General features: G+C 44.6%; 2 protein-coding genes across 4 annotated transcripts; both read left to right on the top strand.

The window, feature by feature from the left end:
• Positions 1 to 153: 153 nt before the first annotated feature.
• Positions 154 to 19,709, top strand: pth3r (parathyroid hormone 3 receptor; the record flags this gene model as incomplete). Its single annotated transcript, XM_084485516.1, has 14 exons — positions 154 to 160; positions 501 to 586; positions 2,187 to 2,292; positions 3,969 to 4,079; positions 4,442 to 4,563; positions 5,093 to 5,184; positions 5,360 to 5,513; positions 7,278 to 7,431; positions 8,666 to 8,726; positions 8,851 to 8,917; positions 9,251 to 9,345; positions 17,474 to 17,615; positions 18,977 to 19,018; positions 19,338 to 19,709. The coding sequence occupies 14 exons, from the start codon at positions 154 to 156 to the stop codon at positions 19,707 to 19,709; spliced, it is 1,611 nt and encodes a 536-aa protein (XP_084341642.1).
• A 493-nt stretch (positions 19,710 to 20,202) lies between these two features.
• On the top strand, positions 20,203 to 26,174 carry LOC311366549 (uncharacterized protein). 3 transcript variants are annotated; one of them, XR_014639571.1, is made up of 4 exons: positions 20,203 to 20,230; positions 22,027 to 25,091; positions 25,431 to 25,695; positions 26,069 to 26,174. XR_014639571.1 is itself a non-coding variant. In XM_084485335.1 (2 exons), the coding sequence occupies exon 2, from the start codon at positions 22,161 to 22,163 to the stop codon at positions 25,071 to 25,073; it is 2,913 nt and encodes a 970-aa protein (XP_084341461.1). In that variant the 5' UTR covers positions 20,203 to 20,230; positions 22,027 to 22,160; the 3' UTR covers positions 25,074 to 26,001. The 3 variants fall into 3 exon arrangements, 1 of the variants encoding a protein (XP_084341461.1); XR_014639572.1 differs by having other exon boundaries at positions 22,027 to 25,695; positions 26,044 to 26,160; XM_084485335.1 differs by lacking the exon at positions 26,069 to 26,174 and having other exon boundaries at positions 22,027 to 26,001.
• Positions 26,175 to 27,075: the final 901 nt, after the last annotated feature.

Here is a 27,075-nt window from a genome sequence, read left to right as displayed (position 1 = left end):
TAGACTGTGCTTTATTTTTCCTTCACTCTATATTATATCTCCATATTTCCTTCAAATGATTAACACAGGGCGAAACGTTTTTTTATTTATTTTTTGTTACAACATGTGCATGTTTTTGTTCATGCAGAACTTCAGTCAATGTGTTTAGTAGCCATGAAGTGTGGGCTATTCGTTGTTCATTTTGTCGTCTCGTCTACTCCTAGTGTATAACAACATTGCCTCCGCAGAGTAAAGTCTAAAATACGATCATCCTGAGCACTGGCAGGACAAGGCACAGTCCTGAAAATGGTAGAATATGTGAATGAAAGCCACAGCCTTGGGTCTCCTCCTTTCTGAAACGCCTCCCAAGGCAGCTAGAGCACGCCCACAGCCAGCCCGACGGGGCTGTAGGCGTGGTCGTTCAGTGGTTGTCCTTCAGATGCAAGACATGAAGAAGTAACAGTCTGAGCAGCTATGGTATCAAAGCTTTTTGGAGGGACCTGGGTCGTTATGGTAACCAGATAGAAAGATTGAAACAGTCATGACTTCTGTCTGGATCTGCATCCTCCTTTTGCACCAGCTCTCCCTGAAGACTGTGACTGCGCTGGTGAGTGGAACCCTTGATTGGCTGTCATCAATGGATGGCTGATGAGGTTATTTAAATTTGATGTCTTGGGATAGTTAACATGTGACACGTGAGATACAGTTAAAGTAAAATCACATCCGTTATTTATTGTTTAAATGTAACAAATATTTCCTCATGTTTCACCTGTAAAGTATGTTTTATGTATGGTCTAATCACTCAATCAAGTTCATTTATATGGCCATTTATCTATTATTTGAGGCCAATTTCTGTAGGATGGCTATATGTGCAGTTGGAGCAGTAGTGTGGGGAGATATAAAGTAATAGCAAAATAAGAAATGGGTGTTAGTGTAAAAAGCTAGTGTAAGAAAAATGTAATGGCTAAGTTACAACAAAGAATATCCAAAAGGAAATCAATCATGAAATCTGCTGGTCTGTAAAAACAGACCAGCTGAGTATTAATGATGGACAGACCACACCTGAAATATACCAACTATTAGTAGGCTGTTCAGCAACAACCCAATACAGCTTTAAGGTAGGATTGCTTCTTTTTTGTCAGGGCTTGTCCGTTGTTGGTGGACCAGGGTTAGAGTTAGGGTTGACCTAACCCTCAGGGAAGCTCTAACCTGATTTCAGCTTTTCACAGAATAATACAGCATTGACCTCTGACCTCTGACCTACTGCCCACTGAGTGAAATGGATGAATAGGCCTGTCCCAGAGAGAGCTCTGCTGTCACAGTATTTATCGATCTAAAATCTATTATTTCTGGAAGGAGAGCACAAAAGTCGAACTCATTTTAAATCCATAGAATACACCGGAAGGATCAACGGAAGTCTTGTCTATGGGGTCTGGTTTATCTCTGACAGTCAGTTGAGTCTGGTGTTGTTTTGACCGCTCTGTTTGTGAGCAGAAACAAGCCAGTATACCTGCCTTTAGCTCCAACAATTTGTCATAATGTTAGCTTTACTACTGTGTGGGCTGATAAGGTAATAGAACAAATTCATTTACATCAAGCACCACTCACTTGTCAGGAAGGGATCTTGATTGACAAGCGTGCATGACCAATTATGTACTATAAGAGGGAACAGTTCTCGAAAATAGGCCCCGTGGGGAAGAAAACGTGATGCAATTTACAACAATTGTTCAGCGGTCTACGGAAAAAAAAAGCAAACTACATACCTGGGGGCCAGCCGCGTCCCCCCCACCCCACCCCTCTGGAGAAGGCCTGGCGTGGCAGCGCTACATTCTGCATCCATGTACAACTATTTCACGACTCCCCAAGACGCCACACTGGACCCTTGGGAGGGAGCTGACGACCAGGGCTGTGGTTGAAGAATCACTTCAAATCAACAGCCTAACCCGAACCCTGACCACATCTCTCTGGACAGCAGTCCAGTTGGCTGCTATTTATAAAAACACGCTCTGACACGTGAATGATGTTGGATTAGTAAAATGAAGGGCCGATGAGTGTTGACAGCTCGTTACAAAGTGTTGTCGGGGTACCTCACAACGGTCTTGTTGTTTGCTTGTTAACACGCTGTCTTCAATTCCCATCGCGGAGCCCATCTCCCTAGCCATGATGACTAATCTATTCATTAATTATTTTTTCATTGTCATTCTCAGATAGACTCTGATGATGTGATCACAAGAGAAGAGCAGATCTACCTTCTGATTGGTGCTCAGGACGCGTGTGATCGCAGCATCCAGAACCAGATGGCCCTCATAAAAGGTTTTTTACATTTCTTTCTACTCCAAAGAGTGTGAAAGGAATCGAATCCTGTACTAGACACAGTTATGTAGGAGTGAAATTAAAAGTGGAATACGTTACGTTGCAATCTCCCTCATCCGAGAGGCCGTAGCTCAATTTAGCCCTGAGAGGAAATTTGGCTGTCAAAGAGACAATGATATCAGCCTGGACTAGAGGTCTCTGACATTCACAACACAGATAAACAACCTTTTTAATATCCTTTACATTTAATGTTCCTCACATTACACGTATGTATGATCAGTTGTATGATCAGTTGTTGATTGTCTTTGGATATTATGCACAACGCTCCACAACAGGAGCCCGATCCCAGGATCTTCCTAGGATAATTCTTAAGAAGTTTCCCTTCTGAGGTCTTCTGAATCTTCTGAAGTCAACGTTTTCAATTCTCTTTAAGAATCTTTTGAACATTTCTAGAGCTATTATTTGAGTGTAATTTGTTAGAAATGGTAGGGCCTTCTGTTAAGCTCTGAGTGATGGAAATGCGCTGTGAGAAAAATATACGTTTTGTGGTAACTGCGCCTGACTCGGTGTGAGTCAAGTTTGATTTAAAGACGGCTCCCGGCAAATTTCCGACCAATTGGGGCTTCTCTTACGTGATCTTGCCTGTCAATCACAGGTGTGAAATGCAACACATCTCAATGGTGGAAAGACTTTTGCCCAGTACAAGCACAGACCTGTCCTGAATATAGTAGGAGCTGCCCAGTACAAGCAATGTCTTCTACCAGATATATTGGGAGCTTCCCTGTACGACCAAAGTATTCTACTGGTGGACACTGGAAATCGGCCAGTACAACTGCTATCCCCTGCTAGGGAATACCGGTACGCCCAGTGTATAATGTTTTTTATATATATTTTTTACCTGCGTTGAATTGTGTAGTGTCTAGTGTAACTCCTCTCCCCGACAGTGTAGTTTAACCATCACCTTAGTCTAACCCTTGTATAACCTCTAGCCCTTGTCTAGCCCTAACCCTCACTATTAACCCTTAATCCTAGTCTAACCCTTATCTAACCCCTAATCCTAGTCTAACTCTTTTCTAATTCTAGTCGAACCCTTAATACTATATTATTCTCGTCTAACCATAGTCAAACCCCTAACTCCTTTTAAATCCTAGTCTAACTCCTAACCCTAGTGTAACCCTATTCTAACCCCTCAATATATTCTAACCGTGGTCTAACCCCTTATGCTATTCTAATCCTAGTCCACCCCTAACCCTAGGCTAACCGTAGTCTAAATCATAACCCTAGTCCAACCCATATCTAACCGGTAACCCTGATCTAACCCTAGTGCATCCCTAGTGTTTCTCTAGTGTAACCCTGATCTAACCCTAGTGCATCCCTAGTGTTTCTCTAGTGTAACCCTGATCTAACCCTAGTGCATCCCTAGTGTTTCTCTAGTGTAACCCTGATCTAACCCTAGTGCATCCCTAGTGTTTCTCTAGTGTAACCCTGATCTAACCCTAGTGCATCCCTAGTGTTTCTCTAGTGTAACCCTGATCTAACCCTAGTGCATCCCTAGTGTTTCTCTAGTGTAACCCTGATCTAACCCTAGTGCATCCCTAGTGTTTCTCTAGTGTAACCCTGATCTAACCCTAGTGCATCCCTAGTGTTTCTCTAGTGTAACCCTGATCTAACCCTAGCAGGCGAGTGTATTCCTGAATGGGACGGGATCGTGTGCTGGCCCAGCGGTGGAGCTGGAGAGTGGGTGTCCATGCCCTGTCCAGAGTACATCTATGACTTCAACCACAAAGGTATAGCGACAGTCTTTTCTATAAGAGCCAGTGCCTGTGTTGGCAGTGGGATATTTAATTGTTTATTTCCGGTTGTTACACCAGTTGTGATTGTGTGCTTTCATTGTTCTCAGTCACTTGGGGAAAAAAGGGTCTTGAAATTCTTAAATGTTAATATTGATTTACTACATTATTATTGATTCTCCTGTATGGGGTTGTGTTGTTTATTCTTATAGTATTCAGTGTATTTACTACAGTATAAGGTGTATCTTCTATCGTGTTTTGTCTATTTACTATAGTTTTTGGTGTATTCCTTCCACTATTAGGTGCATTCATTATGGTATTAAGTCAGTGGTTAACACTGAGATATTTCTTGGTGACAGGTCGGGTTCATCGCCAATGTGACACCTCGGGGGCCTGGGAGCAGGCCAATGCCTTAAACCGTACCTGGGCCAACTACACCGAGTGCACTTCCCTCAGCTCCGACTACAGCAGCCAAGCAGAGGTTTCTTAATGTTGCAGCTTGTTTAACAGTATGCATTTCTAACAGTCTGAAGGTGTTTAGATCTGATGTCTCAAGGTGTTTAGGTCTGATGTCTTAAGGTGTTTAGGTCTGATCTCTAAAGGTGTTTAGGTCTGATCTCTAAAGGTGTTTAGGTCTGATCTCTAAAGGTGTTTAGGTCTGATGTCTCAAGGTGTTTAGGTCTAACTGTCTAAAGACGTTTAGGTCTGATCTCTAAAGGTGTTTAGGTCTGATGTCTCAATGTGTTTAGGTCTGATGTCTCAAGGTGTTTAGGTTTGATGTCTCAAGGTGTTTAGGTTTGATGTCTCAAGGTGTTTAGGTCTGATGCCTCAAGGTGTTTAGGTCTGATGTCTCAAGGTGTTTAGGTCTGATCTCTAAAGGTGTTTAGGTCTGATGTCTAACTGTCTAAAGGTGTTTAGGTCTGATGCCTCAAGGTGTTTAGGTCTGATGTCTCAAGGCGTTTAGGGCTGATGTCTCAAGGTGTTTAGGTCTGACGTCTAACTGTCTCAAGGTGTTTAGAAGGCTCCACATGATGTACACGGTGGGCTACTCCATCTCCCTGCTGTGTCTGCTCGTCGCTGTCTTCACCTTATGCTACTTCAAGTACGTTGTTCACCTCAGGATAACTCTGAGTCAGACCTATATATATATACAATATATGTATGTTTCTATTTATACACAAGCATTGCACATTGTTCTCCATTCACTAAATAACGTTTGCAGTGTGAAGAGTTCACATGTTTACGTTTTCCTTTGTGTTTCCACTGATGTCGTGAAGGCGTCTCCATTGCACACGCAATCACATCCACATTCACCTGTTCCTGTCCTTCATATGCCGAGCTGTGAGTATCTTTGTGAAGGACGCCGTTCTCCACTCGGTGTCAGAAGATGACCAGGCAGGATGGCAGCTTACCGGACACCCACCTCAGCTGGTAAAGACTGAACTGTTAACCCCTAACCCCTAACCCTAGCCCTAACCCGTGGTGAAACCCTGACGCGCCAAAGCCCAAAGCAATGGCCATGTATTCATTGCATTTATATAGCACTTTTCAAGGTATCCCAAGTGCTTTGTATTGTGTGTGTGTGTGTGTGTGTGTGTGTGTGTGTGTGTGTGTGTGTGTGTGTGTGTGTGTGTGTGCTACATCCGCTACTACACACTCAATATAACTTGCTTAGTTCAAAACAAAGCTATCCCAAAATAAGTTCCCGCTAAATTTGTGCTCGTTGTGCTTTAGCTTTGAGCTTAGCTTTGAGCTTTTAGGCAAAATCTAAAATCTAAATAACAAATCGTAACAAAACAGGTTAGCATTTGAATGTCTCCCGTTCACGTCTTCCGGCGGCAGCCTGTGACGGACAAGGTCAAACACTAAATGCGTTCAGTAGCAAGTAAATGGTGACTCAAATAACTATCTATTTTATCTATTTTAAATGTGTGTCTTTCCCTGCCTCAAACGAAGTCCCCCTTACAGCTTTTGAACTGTACACTATTTTGTTTATAAATGCACGGTCATGGGCTTTAAAACCACTTCCCTTGTCACAGTTTCAACCCTTTATCAAGCTAGTTCCTTCTCAATGTCAAAAAAACAATTATCTATTGATTCGTGGGCCATTGAATTCCATCTTTTTATGTCCTACCATCACATACTTTCAAGCCATTACAATTGAGAGTGTTTGAGCATTACAAAAGCCTGGAGCATTACCGCAAAATACGCAGAGCATTAATTAGAATAACTGTTGCTTGAAATGGCAGTTTCAGTTCCACAAGCACTATTCAGTATTTTTCTAAATACTATCTGATTCCGTATCGATTTCCATTCGGTCTATAATTGATATAATCTAAGTTTATATAGATATATATATATATATTGTATGATTTATTATTAATATAAAAACAACTTATGAGACGTTTGAGAAATGTAAACGTAATAGCATTTCAACCAGAGGAAACTGTGTGTGTGTGTGTGTGTGTGTGTGTGTGTGTGTGTGTGTGTGTGTGTGTGTGTGCGTGTGTGCGTGTGTGTGTGTGTGCGTGCGTGTGTGTGTGTGTGTGTGTGTGTGTGTGTGTGTGTGCGGGATGCTGCTGTTATCAGAGTGAGCCTGTGTGTGATGCTCCTTTGCTATCCATCTATCCAACAGTTTGGCTGAAGCTGGCTGGTTACCATGTTACTCTAAACAGTTGATCTATATATCCATCCATCTATCCATCTATCTATGCATCTATATATCTATCCATCTATCTATGTATCTATATATCTATCCATCTATCTATGTATCTATATATCCATCCATCTATCTATGTATCTATATATCTATCCATCTATCTATGTATCTATATATCTATCCATCTATCTATATATCCATCCATCTATCTATGTATCTATATATCTACCCATCTATCTATATATCTATATATCTATATATCTATCTATGTATCTATATATCTATATATCTATATATCTATCTATGTATCTATATATCTATCCATCTATGTATGTATCTATATATCTACCCATCTATCTATGTATATATATATCTATCCATCTATCTATGTATCTATATATCTATCTATGTATCTATATATCTATCCATCTATCTATGTATCTATATATCTATCTATGTATCTATATATCTATCCATCTATCTATCTATCTATCCATCTATCTATGTATCTATGTATCCATCCCTCTATCCAACAGTTTGGCTGTAAGCTGGCTGTCACCCTGTTCCTGTACTTCCTGGCTACCAACCATTACTGGATCCTGGTGGAGGGGGTCTACCTGCACAGCCTGATCTTCATGGCCTTCCTCTCTGACAGAAGCTACCTGTGCACTCTCAGCATCATCGGCTGGGGTAGTTCATCTGTATCCTACACTGTGGTTACATGTAGTTCATCTGCATCCTACACTGTAGTTACATGTAGTTCATCTGTATCCTACACTGTAGTTACATGTAGTTCATCTGTATCCTACACTGTGGTTACATGTAGTTCATCTGTATCCTACACTGTAGTTACATGTAGTTCATCTGCATCCTACACTGTAGTTACATGTAGTTCATCTGTATCCTACACTGTAGTTACATGTAGTTCATCTGTATCCTACACTGTGGTTACATGTAGTTCATCTGTATCCTACACTGTGGTTACATGTAGTTCATCTGTATCCTACACTGTAGTTACATGTAGTTCATCTGTATCCTACACTGTAGTTACATGTAGTTCATCTACAATACATTGCAGGAAACAAATGAAGTTCATCTTTGCAATACATCGTAGTTACATGTAGTTCATCTGTAAATTAAACTGTATTAATGTGTAGTTCATCTATATTATACATTGTAGTTAGATGTGGTTCATCTTTATACAATCTTTAAGACACTGTACTTACATGTTGTTTTTATATTATCGTTCCATCAAATTACCCCGAATGAGTTACAGTCCAGTTGGAGGTGCATTTATAAACCATGTTTTTAGAAACCCACCAATATTTCTGTTACTTTATCCATCTCTCTCTCTCTCTCTCTCTCTCTCTCTCTCTCTCTCTCTCTCTCCATCTCTCTCCCTCTCTCTCTCTCTCTCTCTCTCTCTCTCTCTCTCTCTCTCTCTCTCTCTCTCCCTCCCTCTCTCCCCCTCTCTCTCTCTCTCTCTCTCTCTCCCTCTCCCTCCCTCTCTCTCTCCCCCTCCCTCTCTCTCTCTCTCCTCCTCCCTCTCTCTCTCTCTCCCTCTCTCTCTCTCTCTCTCTCTCTCTCTCTCTCTCTCTCTCTCTCTCTCTCCCTCCCTCCCTCTCTCTCTCTCTCTCTCTCTCCCTCTCTCTCACTCCCTCCCTCTCTCTCTCTCCCTCCCTCTCTCTCTCTCCCTCCCTCTCTCCCCCTCTCTCTCTCTCTCTCTCTCTCTCTCTCTCTCTCTCTCTCTCCCTCTCTCCCTCTCCATCCCTCTCTCTCTCCCCCTCTCTCTCTCTCCCCCTCTCTCTCTCTCTCTCCCCCTCCCTCTCTCTCTCTCTCCCCCTCCCTCTCTCTCCCCCCCCCTCTCTCTCTCTCTCTCTCTCTCTCTCTCTCTCTCTCTCTCTCTCTCTCTCTCTCTCTCCAGGGGTACCAGCCGTCTTTGTCTCCGTGTGGGTTAGTGTCCGGGCCTCTCTAGCGGACACACAGTCAGTAAATCCATGTGTGTGTTGTCTTTATATTTGTGTTGTCTGTGTCATGTGTTTTGTATTTATGTGAGGATTATCTTTGTGTTGTTGACACACAAACATTGCATTGGATCTTTTGTTTCAGATGCTGGGACATTAGTGCAGGAAACCTGAAATGGATTTATCAGGTTCCTATCTTGGCAGCCATTATAGTATGTACCCCATATCATTATATTACTAATATAATACCATATCAATATGGTAGGTTCACCGTATCATTATAGCATGTAAACCGTATCATTATAGTATGTTAACCATATCCTTGTAGTATGTAAACCATATCATTATATGATGTGATCCTGTAGTATGTACAAAGTCTGAGACTTGAAATGTGATGATGATGATATGATGTACCTACACACCCCTCACATTGAGTAAGTTACATCTGAATCATGTAGTTCATATTTTTAGGTTGTGCTGTTGACTTTGTCCTGAAGGGTGCTGCTCTAATGTCCTGCTGGGCGTAATCAGTCTCCATTCCGCAGGTCAACTTCTTTCTTTTCCTCAACATCATCAGAGTCTTGGCCTCCAAGCTTTGGGAAACGAATACAGGAAAATTAGACCCAAGGCAGCAATACAGGTAACCTAGGACAGGTAACCTACAACCCAGTAGTGCAGGTTACCCAGTAGTACAGGTAACCTAGGACAGGTAACCTACAACCCAGTAGTGCAGGTTACCCAGTAGTACAGGTAACCTAGGACAGGTAACCTACAACCCAGTAGTGCAGGTTACCCAGTAGTACAGGTAACCTACAGGTCTGTTGTTGCCATGTTGTGTTCCTAGGGGTCAGAGTTGACCACATGGTTCATAGTGTTGAAAGCTCGCCAGTGTTTCTAGTGTTCAGAGTTCAGCACAGTTCACTTCACTCCATATTGTTGCTAGTATTTTGAGTTCACTACATAGTCTCCAGTGTATTTGGAGTTCACTACTGTTCAGTGTTTACAGTTCACTAGTGTTCAGAGTGTTTAGAGTTCACTACTGTTCAGAGTGTTTACAGTTCACTACTGTTCAGAGTGTTTACAGTTCACTACTGTTCAGAGTGTTTACAGTTCACTACTGTTCAGAGTGTTTACAGATCTGTTTCGACCTCACTCTGACCGTCACTACGGTCAAAAAAGGAATGATCACCTTCGTTCTGCCTATCACCGAGACCATATGTCAAAATAGTCATGTCCATGACCTCCGGAAGCAGAACGACTTGCGTTAATAAATAGCAGAGAATGCTCCCGGGTCAGTCTCTTTTTCCTTCTCGCCTCAGAGACCTTGTGAGTATTGAAGAGACTTCGAGACTTCTGTAAGGTAAGACATCACTTACGTAATTCGCTACCTGCGGGTACGGGTGCATATTATTTGCCCCCGAGGATTGGAGTGGTGTTTTTCTTTCAGCTAAGCTAGCTCTTTGTTTAGCTTAGATTGCTGTTTTGAGCGCTAGTTTCCGGGCTATTTGTGTTGTTTATACTGTGCCTAGACGCCTGTTCGCAGCCGTGGGCTTGGTGCGAGCCCACTAGGTGCGTGCGCGCACTGGTGTGGGCCGCCGTGCGGTCTTCTGTGCTTTGTTGTCGTTGCAGCCGAAGTTTTTCGTAAGTCTGCCTGTTATCTTTTGTGTGTTACTGCATTGTGCAGCCGGATTTTGTGTTGGCCTGTCAGTTTGCTGCAGGCCACCTAGCGCTAGTTTGTTATTTATTGTAGCACGGTAAGTAGTCACGTTGCTGTAATATTTTCTGTTCCTCTAGCCTGCTTGTGCAGTGAGGAGTTTATTATTTATTGTAGCACGGTAAGTAATCACGTTGCTGTAATATTTTCTGTTACTTAGCCTGCTTGTGCAGTGGTTTATTGTTTGAGTGTACCTGGATTTATTTCTGGGGTGTTCTCTGTTGTTCTGTGGCACTGTGGCTGTTGTTCTGTGGCACCCTAGACCTCTGTTCGCAGACGGTGGGGCTAGTGTGCGCCTGCTAGGTGCATTCGTGCGCTGGTGCGGGCCACCGGAATACCCTGGTGGACTAATCGAGGAGGGCTCCAGGCATCAACACCGCCTAGGCTGGGCCTGCGATGGCTTCACACTGCTGCAGGATCTGCAGCGCCTCCATGAGTGCCAGTGATGGGCACAGGGAGTGCCCCATGTGTCTTGGGGCCGCACACGTCCTGGAGGACGTCGACCACCCCTGCAGCGCTGCCTGCGACCTCTCCAGGGGTGAGAGACAACGCCGGGCCGCCCTGATATGCGGCCACGTGCATGAGGGCCGACGAGAGAGGCGACGTTCCCCTGTCCAGCCACTCCCTTTCAGCGGGCATGGCCGTAAGCATACTCACAAGCGGGACCGACAGCGTGGGTCGTGCCGGTGCCGGTGCCGCCTGACTACACGGCAATGCTGAGGTCATCATGGGGTAAGTTGACGCAGCGCCCACAGTTCAATGCAGGCTGCCGCCTGCTAGCAACAGCCACGTACCCCGTGGAGACTGGACTCGGGGACATGCCACCGGTCGAGCCATCAATGGCCGCCTTGACATCTCTGGGCCTCACTGGTGTGTCACCCAACCCACGGTGCCCCCGTAAGGAGTGCGCAAAGACGGACCGCCTGGCCACTCGTACTTTTAATGCAGCAGCACGAGCGGCCCGGATGGGTAACGCTCTGGCCATTACGCTGGCGTCGCTTCGCAAGACACTGAGTCGAGATGACCAGGACGCCAGGGCCCTGCTGGATGCAGCTCTGTCATCCCACGCCCAGCTGACACGTGATGTGGGAGACGCCATGGGTTCCGCGGTGTTGTGCCGCAGGCAGGTTTGGCTGGCACAGACCTCCCTGCCAGAGCCCATCAAGCAGGAGCTGCTGAACCTCCCAGTTGCCCCCGGGCATGTTTTCCACCCAGGATCCCAGGAGGTGCTCGACCGCGCTGAACGTGCTGCAGTGTCGAGGGAAGCTGTCCAGCGTGTGTGCCGTAAGCCTGCCTCAACGGTCAGCAGGGCGCCCGTGGGCGGATATAGGCCGCGGCTGCCGGCCCGGCCTCCGCCGAGGGGGAACATCCCACAGTCCTCTGGTGACCGGCGATTTCGTCCACCTGACCAGAGATCAGCCCCATATCCCCGTTCCAGGGGTAGAGGGGGTCAACACCGAGGCACGGGTAGGGGTGCGGGCCGCGGTAGTGGTCCCGCATAGCATCCCAGGGGCGCCCGTCGATTGTCCTTCCCAGTTGTCACGGACCTCCTGGGAGGGGATTGTCCCAGACCCTTGGGTCGTAGCCACGGTGGCTCGGGGCTACCGATTGCAATTTCGACGACGGCCCCCTATGTTTTCAGGGGTCAAGGTAACGTCTGTACAAGACCCGGTTTTAATGTCCGCACTTGCCACAGAGGTTCAAGAGCTACTTCTGAAAGGGGCCATCTCAGAAGTACCGCCCAGCGCACAGCTCGCTGGGTTCTACAGCAAGTATTTTATCGTCCCAAAGAAAGATGGCGGTCTTCGGCCCGTTCTCGACCTCAGGCCCTTGAATCGGTACCTCAAGGTGCTGCCCTTCAAGATGGTCCACACAAGGGTGGTGATGCAGTCCATCCGGCAGGGGGAGTGGTTCACATCTTTGGACTTAAAGGACGCCTACTTCCACGTTCCGATTTGCCCGGAACACAGGCCCTTTCTGCGCTTTGCCTTCCAGGGCAGGACGTTCCAGTTCCAGGTCCTACCTTTCGGCCTTTCACTCTCCCCACGAGTTTTTACTCGCGTGGTGTCAGCCGCGCTCTCCCCCCTTCAGGCTTGCGGTCTCAAAATACTGCCGTATTTGGACGACTGGCTCGTCTGCGCCCCCTCCCGAGAACAGGTAGTGCGCGACACGGAGACTGTTCTGGCCCACATTCAATTCCTGGGCTTCAAGGTCAACCACAAAAAGAGCAACCTGCAACCCCGCCAACAGGCAGAGTTCCTCGGTGTCCTCCTCGACTCGGTCGGCATGACGGCGTCTCTCACTCCACGGAGAGCAGACAGCCTGCTCGGCATGCTGGGTCATTTCCGCTTGGGCGGTCTCGTGACTGCTCACAGAGTCCAGAAGCTGCTGGGTTTGATGTCAGCAGCTGCGGCGGTAGTTCCTCTTGGCCTGCTGAGGGCACGCCCCCTGCAGTGCTGGTTCAATGCCTTCGGTCTTCACCCGAAGAGCGACAGGCAGGTGAGGCTGCGTGTGTCCCGGGCTTGCATCAGAGCCCTGCGCCCTTGGAGGGACCGGGAGTTCTTACTCCGAGGTGTCCCACTGGGGGGGCTTCCACACAGGAGACAGGTCCTTTCGACGGACGCGTCCCTGACAGGCTGGGGAGCCGTCTGGGAAGGACGGACGGCGAGGGGCATGTGGCAGCCCCCATGGACGTTGGAGCACATCAATGTCCTCGAACTGAAGGCCATCCATCTTGCCTTGCAGAGATTCCTGCCGGTGTTACAACACCAACACGTTCTCGTGAGGACGGACAGTACTGTGGCGGTGTATTACGTCAATCACCAAGGGGGAACGAGGTCCCAGCGGTGCCTCAAGGTGGTGGAGGCCTTATTGACTTGGGCTTGGCCACGGCTGTCTTCACTGAGGGCAGTGCACATCCCGGGTGTGGAGAACAGAGCAGCCGACATTCTCTCCAGGACGGGGCCACTCCCGGGAGAATGGAGATTGAGCGCGGAGGACGTAAGCCAGATCTGGATGCGGTACGGGATCGCACATGTAGATCTTTTTGCATCGGCGGAGACAACGCACTGCCCGGAGTGGTACTCCCTCACAGGGCAGGGGGGCAGTTTGGGCCTGGATGCTCTGTCACAAGAATGGCCGACAGGCTTGTTGTATGCTTTTCCTCCACTCCCGCTCATAGCGCAGGTTCTCCGGAGGATCCAGGAGGGCCATCACTCAGTCCTGCTGGTGGCTCCACGGTGGCCAGCGAGGCCTTGGTTCCCGGACCTGCTCCGGCTGTTGCAGGGTCATCCATGGCAGTTGCCATGCAGAGCGGATCTTTTGTCACAGGCAGACGGGCGGATCTGGCATCCGAACCCAGGGACCCTCTGTCTGTGGGTCTGGCCCCTGCAGGGCCCGTCGTTGAGCAGGTAGATGTGTCTGTCCAGGACACGCTAAATAACGCCAGGGCTCCATCCACTAGAGCTTGCTACGCACTCAGGTGGGGGATCTTTTCAGATTGGTGTGTTGGCATGGGCCTCGAGCCAGCGACTTGCCCCGTGCCACAGGTTTTACGTTTCTTGCAGTCCGAATTGGATCAAGGCAAGGCGGCCAGTACCGTGAAGGTATATGCTTCAGCAATTTCGGCCTTTCACCGGGGTGTGGACAATGGTCCCCTTGGTAGGCATCCCTTGGTTTGCCAGTTCTTGAAGGGAGCCCGCCGGTTGCGTCCAGGTCGCACTTTGCGGGCACCGGGCTGGGATCTGCCCACGGTTTTAACGTCACTTACTGTAGGCCCGTATGAGCCTATTTTAGACGCAGATTTCAGATTCAGATTCAGATTCAGACAACTTTATTTATCCCCAAGGGGCAATTCGGTTTAGCAGACTCAGTTTCATTAAAAGACAAATAAAAGAAAGAGAAGGGAGACAAAAACAAGTTCATATCAGGTAAACAGTATGTGGCACAGACTCTCACCGCACGTTGGTAATAATAAAGATAAAAAGTAATACATACATGGCACCATAAATAAATAGCAACAGTAAATACAACAATATAAAGTGCTGTCACATGCCCTCCCGGTTTAACAACCTGATGGCAGAGGGAAGAAAGGATTTTGCCCGACGGTTTGTCTTGACAAGAGGTGCAGCAAAACGACGGCCAGATGGCATTAAAACAAAGTCAGAAGACAAAACATGGTCGGGCTGGGAAATTATTCCCCGCGCTCTTTTGATCACCTGCCTCTCCCACAGGGAACTCAGGTCTCTCTGGCGGATGCCAATAATCTTGGAGCACACCTTCACAATATTGTACAGGCAGTTCTTGTCCTTGATAGAGAGGCCACCAAACCAACAAATAAAAGAAAATGTTAAAATGCTCTCAATAAAGGACTGATAAAACATACACATGGTCTCTTTACAAACATTAAAAGAGTTTAGCCTTCTTAGCAAGTGGATCCTCTGTTGGCCCTTCTTCATAATATTCTCTGTGTTTACATCAAACTTCAGTTTAGAGTCAAACACTGTTCCTAAATACTTGTAAGTGTCAACAATCTCAACGTTGTTGCCTTGAATGATACTTGGTTTTAGTTCCTCACGATGTTTCCTAAAATCAACAACAAGTTCTTTTGTTTTTGACACGTTGAGATCAAGGTAGTTTTCCTCACACCACTTTACAAAGTCAGGTAGGGCGCTGCCATGGTCAGACTCTGAGCCCTCAAGGAGAGTTAGAAGTGCAGTATCGTCGGAGAATTTCACCAAGTGACTGCTTCCATTTTGAGACCTACAGCTGTCTGTGTACAAGATAAAAAGTAAAGGCGACAGGACACAACCCTGGGGTGAGCCTGTATTTGAGACCAGTGGATTGGACATAGTGCCATTTACCAGGACTCTCTGTTTTCTGTCCGTTAAAAAATTTAAGAGCAATAATAAAAGCTGGTCGGGTAATTTAAAATATGATGAAAGCTGGTCTATTAAAATATGTGGCTGCATCTTATTAAAAGCAGAGGAGAAATCTGCAAATAAGAGCCTTGCATGAGATTGGGGCTTCTCCAAATGTTTGTAAATTTTATCAAGGATGAAGGCTTTTGCATCCTCTACCCCCCTACCAGCCTGATAAGCAAACTGCAAGGGATCGAGCTTATCGGATACTAAGGAGATAACTTCATCTTTTAGGATTCTCTCAAAAATTTTCATTACCAGAGATGTTAAAGCAACAGGTCTGAATTCATTTAACTCTCTGGGTTTTGTTAGTTTTGGGATAGGGATTATAGTTGATGTTTTCCAACTGGAGGGAAGTTGACAATGATCAGCGCACAGTTGGAAAAGACTTGTGAAAATTTCACTGAGCTGAGTGGCACAGTGTTTTAATGTGCGCCCACAAATTGTATCAGGGCCGGCTGCTTTCCTTATATTAATTTTCTTTAGTAAGGCAGTGACCCTATCTTGTGATATCTCAAGATCTCTTTGAGGTACGAGAGAATTCCTCCACTTATGGACTTCAGAAGTAAAATCAGACCTTTCAAACCGAGAGAAGAACCTGTTAAAAGCACAGGGCAAATCTGCATCATTTATCCCCCCAATGCTGACCTGTTGTTGGGTCCCCTTTGTACTCTGATTTATGCAGACCATTGACTTCAAGCCCTGCCAGGCTGATCTAATATTACCCCCGCTGAATTGCATTTCTATCTTGTTCTTATATTTTATTTTAGCCTTGGCAATTTCCCTCTTCACTTCTCTGGAGACAGACTTCTTCTCAGAAGAGTCTCCTGTGTAGAAGATCCTTTTCTTTTTGTTTATGACAAGTTTAAGATCTCTAGTTACCCAAGGTTTATTATTTGAATGAATAACAATTGCGTTCCTTGTCGCTTAAGACTGCCTTTCTCTTGCCGCACTGTTCGGCGAAACGTGTCAGTGAGCTGTGTGCTCTCTCCGTTAGTGACGACTGCCTTAGGTGGCAGGCAGGAGGTGCTAGCGTGTCACTTTGGCCGAATCCAGCTTTCCGGCCAAAGGTTCTTAATCCGCAGTCCATTAACCAGGTTCTGGAGGTGACTCAATTCCAGCCTTCTTCCACCTCACAGGCAGAGCAAGACAAGTTGCTGACCCTGTGCCCAGTCAGGGCCTTGAGGGCCTATCTGGCCCGTACGCAGTCCTTGCGGAAGGCGCACTCTCAGCTTTTCATCTGTTACGGTGCAGCAAGGCAGGGGCTTCCACTCTCCAAGCAGAGACTCTCGCATTGGCTGGTGGAGGTTATTTCCCATGCTTACAGGGCGCAGGGAACACCGGTTCCTTCTGGTACGAGGGCTCACTCTACCAGGAGTATGGCTACGTCTTGGGCTGCCCTTAGGGGTGTAGCAGCAGATGATATCTGTGCAGCGGCCTCATGGTCGACGCCATGCATTTTTACCCGTTTTTATAGGGTGGATGTCACTCGCCCGCCTCCAGTCGGCGATGCCTCCCTCATGTCCGTGACCGAGCGAGGTTTTAATAATTGATTCTGGGTTCCTCGCGACCCTTTTGGTATGTGTCATCCCTTTTTAGACCATAGTGACGGTCAGAGTGAGGTCGAAACAGATCGTAGGTTACAAATGTAACTATGGATCTGTGAGACCGAGGGATGACCGTCACTATCCTTGTCGCTCGGACCATTCTGAGGCGTTCAGGGATAGGAGACTGACCTGGGAGCATTCTCTGCTATTTATTAACGCAAGTCGTTCTGCTTCCGGAGGTCATGGACATGACTATTTTGACATATGGTCTCGGTGATAGGCAGAACGAAGGTGATCATTCCTTTTTTGACCGTAGTGACGGTCATCCCTCGGTCTCACAGATCCATAGTTACATTTGTAACCTACGTTCACTACTGTTCAGAGTGTTTACAGTTCACTACTGTTCAGAGTGTTTACAGTTTACTAGTGTTCAGAGTGTTTAGAGTTCACTACACAGTCTTCATAGTGTTTGGAGTGGACTACAGTGCTGCTCATAGTGTAAGATTAATTAGATAGTGTCAACGTTTAGAGTTCATTGTGTTCTTCATTGTGTTCAGAGCTCACTACATGGTGTCCCTCTGGTTCCAGGAAGTTGCTGAAGTCCACACTTGTCCTGATGCCACTGTTTGGAGTTCACTACATGCTCTTCATGGCTATTCCATACACAGACGTCTCTGGCCTCCTTTGGCAGGTCCAGATGCACTACGAGATGTTTTTTAACTCCTTTCAGGTCAGACATATTACACTCACACAAACACACACACAATATATATATTAAAGCTGCAAGCAGCATTTTCACAACAAACTTTCATGACCGTACGTCAAAAGGTTGTTATGAGTATTTAAAGTTTTCAATTGATCGCTTTAGCACCCCCTATCGTCCTATTTTGATGAACTTTAGCCTGGTTAACCTTGACCTATGCTTAAGTACACCAAGTTTGGTGATGATTGACTCAAGTTAAGCCCGCCTTTAGCCACCTAACATTGATTTGGCTCATTTGGACGTCCAGCCGTCATTTTGTTACAGGTTCTGGGTTCCCTAGGAAAATTTGCTCAACATGAGGACATACAAATGTCTGCAGGATTTCATGACTGTAGGTGAAAGGGGTCAGGAAATATGGCCGTCCAAAGTATGTATTTTCAGTTCATGGTTATAGCTCCCCCCAGGCCCGGGGTGGCCATCGGGACGTTTGCGAGGTTCCCCGGTGGTCCGCTCCACTTTCAAATGTATTTTGGGCCACTTTGGTTGGAAAAAAAATGACTTTGACCATTATTTTATCTTCTCCTAAAGACGTTCTTCATTCATCTGATATGTGATGTATTGGATCCAAGATCATAGGAGTCCATTTTGATGTTGATATCAGCATTTAAGTCTTTACGCGTTTTAAACCACACCCTCTTTTAGAAGTCAATGGCTCCTGGGTGCTTTAATCTCTAATGTACAGACTTTGCTTTACGTCAGATTGAAGACATTGGTCTATACATGATATGTGCTAAACAGATTTGTGTGTAAGTCAAAAAACCTGGGATCCTGGGAACCTGGGAATTTAGTGTTTTTAACAAAATTCAAGATGGCCGTTGATCTATCCAAAGAGAGTTATTAGTTCTTGAGGCAGATTTGTTCACCATGAGGACATGCGTGTGTGAACAAAGTTTCATGACTGTAAGTCAAAGCGGTTTCGAGATATGCTTGTTCAAAGTTGGCATTTTTGACTGTTGTTATAGAGCCACCCTTTGGGCCAGTCAGTGTAATATTTGCTCTCTGTTAATCTTGAGTCAACCTGTACAGCTGTAGTAAGTGTCATCAAAAGCGTGTGCGGAATAATAATAATAACACTAACGATTACAATAGGTTGCCTTCGCACTTTGTGCTTGGTACCCTAATAAACATGTAATTATACAAAGCATAGATCAATTAACACACCTCCACCATATACCCTGTATGTGTGTGTGTGTGTGTGTGTGTGTGTGTGTGTGTGTGTGTGTGTGTGTGTGTGTGTGTGTGTGTGTGTGTGTGTGTGTGTGTGTGTGTGTGTGTGTCTGTGTGAGAGTATGTGTGTGTTCATGTGCCTGTGTGTTTTTATTTTGCAGGGATTTGTTGTGGCTTTCATCTACTGTTTCTGCAACGGAGAGGTATTGATCTGTGATCTGTAATCTGATCTGTAATCTGATATTTTAACCTGTCTATACTGATTTTACCTAATCTGATTTAACATATAATCTGATTTGATGTTTCATCTGATATCTAATATGTTCTGATATCGAATGTAATCTGATATCCAATCTGATAGCGATATCTGATCTGATAGCAAAATGTATCTGATATTTTATCTGATATCTAATAGGGTATCTAATCTGATATGTTTCATGTAACATAATTTGATATGTACTATAATCTGATGTCTAATCTGGTGTTAAAGTAGTCCTGGCTCACTCTTTCCCCTCCTATCAGGTGCAGGCTGAGGTAAAGAAGGCGTGGCTTAGACGGAGTTTAGTTTCGGACCTCAGACAGAAGTCCAGGATGACCAGCAGTGGGGGCGGAGTCAGTTGTTATTATGGCAACATGACCACCAATAACAGCGTCAGCTTTTCTGCCGTCACCTTGAGGGGCGGAGTCATGCCGGTTGCCCCGCCTTCCATGCACCCAATCAGAAGCAGTCCAGGCTACGCCTCCAGTGACCTCATGGAGACCAGCGACCCTCTCCAGACCCCCAGCTCCCCAGGAACAGGCTGTCGACGGGGGGGTTCAGAGTGGAGTGAGGGGGGCCGGGGAGAGCCTCCTGGTGGTACCCAGGAGGGAGAGGAGCAGGAGACAATGCTGTGAATGTTGAACGACTGGAACCCCTACCCTGTACAGCCAAACGCCCCATTTGGACACGTGGCACCTCGATGGTGAATGGTCACCTTCTCCCGGTCCAGAGAACATTTCTGTTTTTATCACTTTTTAATGAAAAAAATCTATTCATGTAATGTAAAAAAAAAATGGTCATTCAATATTTTTTAGGCTGTTAAATATGTTTTCATATAATTTATGTTATTTGAAAACAAACAAACAAAGGACCCCTTTTTTATTTATTTTGGACCGTTGGATAACTTCTTCTGGTGCAAAGCTTTGTCTGCTATACGTTGCTTTTCCTGAATAGAACCATGGAAACACAATATATACAACCGTATGTGAATAAATCAGTGTGATAAGCGTGTCCTATGGTGTCATTAGTGCCAGCCCATGCAGGAGGATCTTCGTGACTCCTCCCCCGACTCGTTCCTTGCGCATCGCGCACCCAGCGGGAGACGCTGCGCACACAGCCGGACAGGTGGACAGGCAGCGCACGCTGCTGCACAGAGGTAAGAAGACGACCATGCTAGCCTTGTATTTGTGCTCATGTATTTTATGGACTACTCACGACTTGCGATCTTAGATCCTTGTTTTGTAGAAAGTAGGATTGTTTGAGTTTTCATCTTGTTTTAAATAATTAAATTATACAATTCAGATGCATGTTGAGCACTTGAGGCAATAGGCTTCGGCACTAGACACGATTGGCACTAAACTAAATCGTTTAGTGCCATCAAATAAATGATGGGTTCATTATTACAAATAAACATTAAAATATCTTGCTTCGCACCAACATTCCTGATATTCTTCCACATTGCCACAGATACTACTTTGAATATTGTAATATTTTACACATTGTTTTATTTCTAAAAGAAAGTCCCTATGCTTCAATCGTCATAACCTTCGATATATAGGCCATTTATCAGATGAGTAGATGTTGAAGCAAAAGAAACATCTTTAAAGTTCCCTCAAAATTATACATAACCTTTCTGAGGTCCAAAGTCTTGGGGGTTTTGGGTGGCCTTATAGGTATTGGTTTTTAGTCTGTTTATTATAGTGGGTATAGTGGTATGATGAAAACTGTCGCTGTGCGTACACTGATATAAAAAGGACGTCTTCCCGGCCAAAAGCCTAGTGTGAGCGCACTCAAACAAAAAGGGACGCTCGGTGAGTCGCGTGACACACACTCATAAAAGATAAAGATGATACATAAAAGATGATACTTATTTTCATTCTGATCAATTGTTTTTATATGCTGAAATACAAATCGGTTTCAAGTATATTCTAACACTGTTGAAAAAAGTAATCTGTAATCCGTTTTCTGTCAAAAAAATAAAATAAAGCATATATAAATAAATATAAATAAATAAATAAAACAGTTTAACGGGTCCAGGTGCTAATGGATAGGCCTATTTGGTTATTCATGTGTAACGAAAATCAGAAAAACGAAATCCACATGGATTATTATTATTATTCGTTTGCTGAAAAGCACAAATACCATTGTTGTTGTTTTTTCCTGGTAACTGGGTTGCTCTATATAAGGAACTTGAAACTGCTGATTTTTGACCGACTCTAGCCTGACAAAAAAAAGTATTTCCCGTTTACTGCAGGGCGTTGCCTTTGATCTAGCCGGGTTCTATCATTGATGTTTGGGGCCTCTATTGGTGGCCCCAAACATCATATTTTGAGGAACTGAGGAACACAGGATGTCGGTCAAACCTTCATCCTTCTTCTATTCGCAGAGGAAACATCTTCTCAGAACCCATGGCCCATTTTACGTTTTTCCAATTCCCATTAAAGGGCCTGTATTTGACCACCAGTTGTAAGTGGGATTATGAGCCGTTTCAAAATCCATTCTCTGTGTGAGTGTCCACCTATGTATGCTGGATAGATCAGTTTACTAGCCTAACAATTGGACTGTAGCAAACTTTTAATGTTAAAATACATTTTTAATTTAATTAATTTTTAATCATTCATGTATTAATAACGTGGTGATATTTTAATCTATGATTACGTCAAGCTAGTAAAATTGCTTGAAATACGTGTATAGATTACTATATATATATACGTGTATAGATGACTATATATATATATATATATATATATATATCTATATATATATATATATATATATATATATTTATATATATACATGTATATAGGCCATATGAGGACTCCTCATGAAAGACATTTGAACAATGTCTGACTTCTGTTGGAAAGGGCTTTATAGCCTTTGGCACTGCAGGAAAAAATATGGTATTATCATACTAAACGTACTGATATGATTTTTGTTTTCTTTCTTGATTAGGTTCACGGGCTACAACTAATCTCATACATGGCAATAATGACAAGAATGGTATTGCATTGAAAAAGAACAGTCATCCAGATTGAAAACATACACCGGAAATACCCTAGCAGCGCTTGACCTCAAGATTGATCAAAATGGCTGTTTCAACAAGACACCTATCGATATTGGCAGTTGGGCTTTTGGTTCACTTCTCCTATCAGTACAGCTTTAACAATTGCATTGGAAATCAATACTCAAATAATCTGACATTCTTTTGCAGTCAACGAACCGAAAATCGCATATCTCTAATTGTGGGGGACCTGCCAGCATCTGCCATCAACATCACCATTGTAAATAATAACGTCTCGCACATACCCACAGGGAGCTTTCAACGTTTTTCCAAACTGGAAAACCTTTGCATGGACAGTAACAAGTTGGAGTTCATTGACGGGCTGGCTTTCCGGAACATGCATCACCTCAAGACTCTCAACTTGTCTTTAAACCTCATATCAAAACTCAACAGCTCAGTTTTTCAGGACCTTTACAACCTCACTTATCTCTCACTAGCTCTCAACCGCTTGAGGGACCTCCCCCAGGGCCTCTTCACTTCCACCCCTCAGCTGAACACCTTGATCTTACATAAAAACTCTCTGGACAATTTCTCTGTCGTCGTGCGATCCGTTTCATCCCTAAATCATCTGAGAACACTAGATCTTTGCTTTAACAAATTCACATCCCTCACTAATTTAAACTTCTCATTGCCTAAGAGCCTGACTAAATTGTTTGTATGTGGAAATAAGTTGGTATCTTTGGCTTGTTCTGGTTCATTTCTCTCGCACATCAGACGACTAGATTTATCGACAAACAAGGAACTCTCAACTACTGCTTTCAAAGGAGTTGACCTTGCACAGATTCGCTATTTACAAATGGGTTCAACTAAAGTTGATATATTTGAGTTTTTCAAAGTGACCAACGTTGATGCTAGTTATGTGGACTTCTCTGACATGGGCTTAACCAACTCAAGTCTGATCAATAAGCTATGCACGTTTTTAAGGAAAAGAGAACACATCACCAAAATGACTCTGAAATCGAATAAAATTAACATGTTAAATTCTATGTTATCCAATTGCCCTCAAATCACAGAAACATTTGATCTTTCCTCAAACGAACTGAAACAGGTCAATTGTCTCAAATTTCTTGAAGGACAGAAACACATACAAACGATCACCATAGAGCACAACCACATCAGACATCTGTATTCCTGCAAGCGTATAAAATATAAGCTTCCCCTCACACAGTTGAGTTTTCGTTACAATCGCATCCTATTAATCGACTCCGACGCCTTTGCTCACACACCAAATGTCACAATTTTGAACCTTAACATAAACACCATTGCTTTTCTTGATACCAGAGCACTCAGAGGGCTTACCAAGCTCCAGATTCTCCGTCTGGACAACAACCTCTTAAGTGATTTGTTTGATTCCACCTTCCAGGGCTTAAGTAGCCTGGTTAACTTGAATCTTCGCAACAACCGCATCGCTGTGATTTTCTACGGCACATTCCTAGATCTGGGTCGGCTGACTATCTTGGACCTGGGTGGGAATAAAATCGCCCATATTTATAAAGATGGCCTCAAGGGATTGAAAAGTCTAAGAAACCTCTACTTGGATGGAAACAACCTTAAACAAATAGATAGCATCGAGTTTGCTATGTTCCAAAACACCCTAAAAGTGTTGGATCTACGGAAGAACCAGATTCGTTTCACTTCTGAAACTGCCATTTCTCCTTTCGTGAATCTCAGCAGTCTCAAAGATCTTAAGCTGGATGGACAACAGCCCTTCGGCATAAGCCGGCTGCCTCATGGCTTTTTCCATGGTCTTCACTCCCTGACAAATCTGTACCTTACCAACAACCGTTTAGATCACATTGCTTCTGACACCTTTGACGATCTGACAGGCCTGCATTACCTAACACTAGATAACTCGTGCAATGGCTTGGTAAACCTCGAGCCAGGGAGCTTTAAGAATCTGAGGAATTTGAAGAGGCTGAGTGTGCAAAATATTGGCATTGAGAATTTGTCCAAAGACGTTTTTGGAAATCTTACCAATCTACAAGGCTTATACCTTACCCATAACGTGATGCAGCACATTGAGGTGGATGTTCTAGAAAGCCTCCGAAGTCTCAAATACCTTGACATAAGAAAGATTCCCCTAAGCTGTTCATGTCAAAACGTACAACTGCAAACCTGGACACTTCATAACAATAAAGTTCAAATTATAGATTTGCATAGTCTGCTATGCCAAGAGAACATTAATCAGTATTTCTACAATTTTGACATAAACGTTTGCTTCATAGACCTTGGGAAGTACCTATTCTTCACTACGGCTGCTGTGATCTTTGTGTTCATTGTAGTTCCTCTATTTCACGTCAAGTTATATTGGAAAATTAAATACGGCTATTATGTGTTCCATGCCTGGTTCAGCGAACAGTGGCGCAAACTGAGGGAAGACGAGGAAAACTGTGAATACGACGCATTTGTCTCCTATAACTTCCACAACGAACAATGGGTCCTAGAGCAGCTGCTTCCAAACCTGGAGGGAAACGGCTCTTCGTTCAAACTTTGCCTTCATCACAGGGACTTTGAACCGGGACGCAACATAGTGGACAACATCGTGTCCGCCGTGTACGGCAGCCGCAAGACGCTTTGTGTCGTGAGCCGGAACTTCCTGCAGAGTGAATGGTGCTCACTGGAGATCCAGCTGGCCAGCTACCGGCTCTTTGACGAGCGTCGGGACATTCTGCTGCTGGTGTTCCTGGACAATATCCCCGAGAGGGAGCTGTCCTCCTACCACCGCATGAGGAAGGTCATGTTGAGGAAGACATATTTGCAGTGGCCCGGCTCAGAGTGCACCGACCCGGCCTTGGCCCAACTGCTTTTCTGGAAACAGCTCCGGAGGGCCCTGAGCACAGGAAGTAGAACGGAGGAGGAGGACGCAGCGGGGGGAAACAAAAGCCCTGCAGAGACTGCAGAAGGCGATCCAACCGACTCTTCAAAACCCTACCTCTGAGGAAATCTGTCACTGAAAGTATGTATAATTGGAACAGTTGGATTATATCGTCAATGATTGATGATTGTTATATTTGTGTTTGCATCTATTGCCAACAGGGTTTGTAGACAATTGGAATATGATTCTGGTGTGTAAATGTGTATTTTTTTTTTTTTAATTTTCCTTGAATAGTAATTTAAAGAGATAAGTGGAACAGGGTGATGACGAAAAGTAGGTTTGGCAACAAAAATGTCCTTGCCTGTGTTACGGCGTCTGCCGGGAGCTAGCATCACTCTGTGTGGTGTTTGTCTGTCTCTGTGCTTCATGTTATGGGCGGAGCTAGTAGACTCTTCTTCTTCCTTCTCCTTTCTCGAGTAGCATCCAGCTGCGGCCCCGGAGGCGGGGCCTGTGGTGTGGCGACGGGGCCTGTGGCTTGGCAGAGGGGCCTGTTGTGTGGCAGGTCCGTCTTTTTCAGCTTTTTTCGACGTTTTGCGTCGACTGTGACGCAACACGTCGAAAAAAGGGCTGCAGTTGGCTACTGTTGCCTTTCTCCGCCTACAAGATCATCTTGATCAACACATCCTGTTTATCTACTCCGGCTTTCGATCACTCATCGCCAGATCGTCAAACAGTCGCACGCTATGTAAGTAGCCGGGGTTGCAAACTCTCACGCATCTGGCGTGACACTCACGCTTTCAGCACCAATCTCACGCTGTCACGCACATGCAAGAAATGTCACGCCAAAAAAAAAAAGACTTTCTGTAATTTTTTGTTGATGACACAGCGTATTGTTTCCAATGACAGGGGAGGAGTTTAAGACATCTCCCTACAACGTTCTCACTGCAGTAACCTATGATCTATGAACCCCCCCCCCCCGCCAACAACTATATATTATAAGATTTTGCAGAGTCTCACTCCAGCCAAAGACCCAAAGTTGGCAACCCTGAGTAGCGTTCCGATGTGTCTCTGTTCCTGTATTCATAATTCTCAGGTTCTGACCCTCTGCTCCTGTCCAGGCCACCTCACTTCCGTGGCACTGTTCCTCCACACCGCCTGGTTCCTACACCGACCCGGCCCGCCTCCCACATCAACCAGCCTCTGCTTATTGCCATCAAATAAACATTCAATCAGCTAGAACTCTCGCCTGTGTCGTGCGTTTGGACCGGACCGTAACAGTCTGTCTTCTATTACTAAGACAGTTGGATTGCACCTACAAAAGGTGCAATCCACTTATATCTAGCCTAGGCAGTTTGGAGAGACCAACCAGTTAGCTAGATTTTTAAAGTTTCCAGATATTGAAAGTATCCAACCGAAAAAAAGTCCCCAACAGCCCTTCTGCACTCCGTTTAAACCCACTTCCCCAAATCACATAATTCACAGTTCATCTGCTGAGCATTGTGGAAGTCTCAACATGGCATGTCTCATGACAAACAGTCATGCCATTGTCGTCAGACAAACACTAAAATCTAAGGGGGATGTTCTAGACACCCTCAGACAAAACAGACAACTACAAAAAAAAAAAAATATATATATATATATATATATATATATATATATATATATGATATATTTGCAGTTGTTATATTTGTATTTGTGTTTCTAATAGGGTTTGTACACAATTGTAATTTGATTCTTGTCTGTATATTTGTATAACAGAAGGAGCCTGTTTTTCTTTTGCTTGAATAGTAATACAAGTGCTTAAACTTCGTCGTCAAATCACCTACATATCTCAGCCATTGTTAGGTGTCCAAAGTCAGGACCCAGAAACCGTTCCGACAGCTATACAGTACGTTGTCATGCTTAAAACTGCAGTAACATATTGTATGTTGTATTGTCGAGTTTCCATCTACCTTGTCTTGCCACAAGGTGGTGCTCTCAGCTCATTTAAATTCAGACCATAACGATACACGATTTATGAGTATTAGACTACTTTAAGTATCATATTGGTATTAATAAAATAGTAATAGCAGTAATAGCAGTATAAATATAATAATATCATTAGTATTACAATATTTCTATTAAT

The sequence above is a fragment of the Micromesistius poutassou genome (assembly GCF_964030765.1).
Source record: "Micromesistius poutassou genome assembly, chromosome: 21".
NCBI lineage: Eukaryota > Metazoa > Chordata > Actinopteri > Gadiformes > Gadidae > Micromesistius > Micromesistius poutassou.
This window is presented reverse-complemented; position numbering and strand designations above follow the sequence as displayed.

Bases quoted from the DNA above. Each gene is read 5' to 3' on its own strand.
- LOC311366549 (XM_084485335.1), top strand. From the start codon at position 22,161: ATGGCTGTTTCAACAAGACACCTATCGATATTGGCAGTTGGGCTTTTG.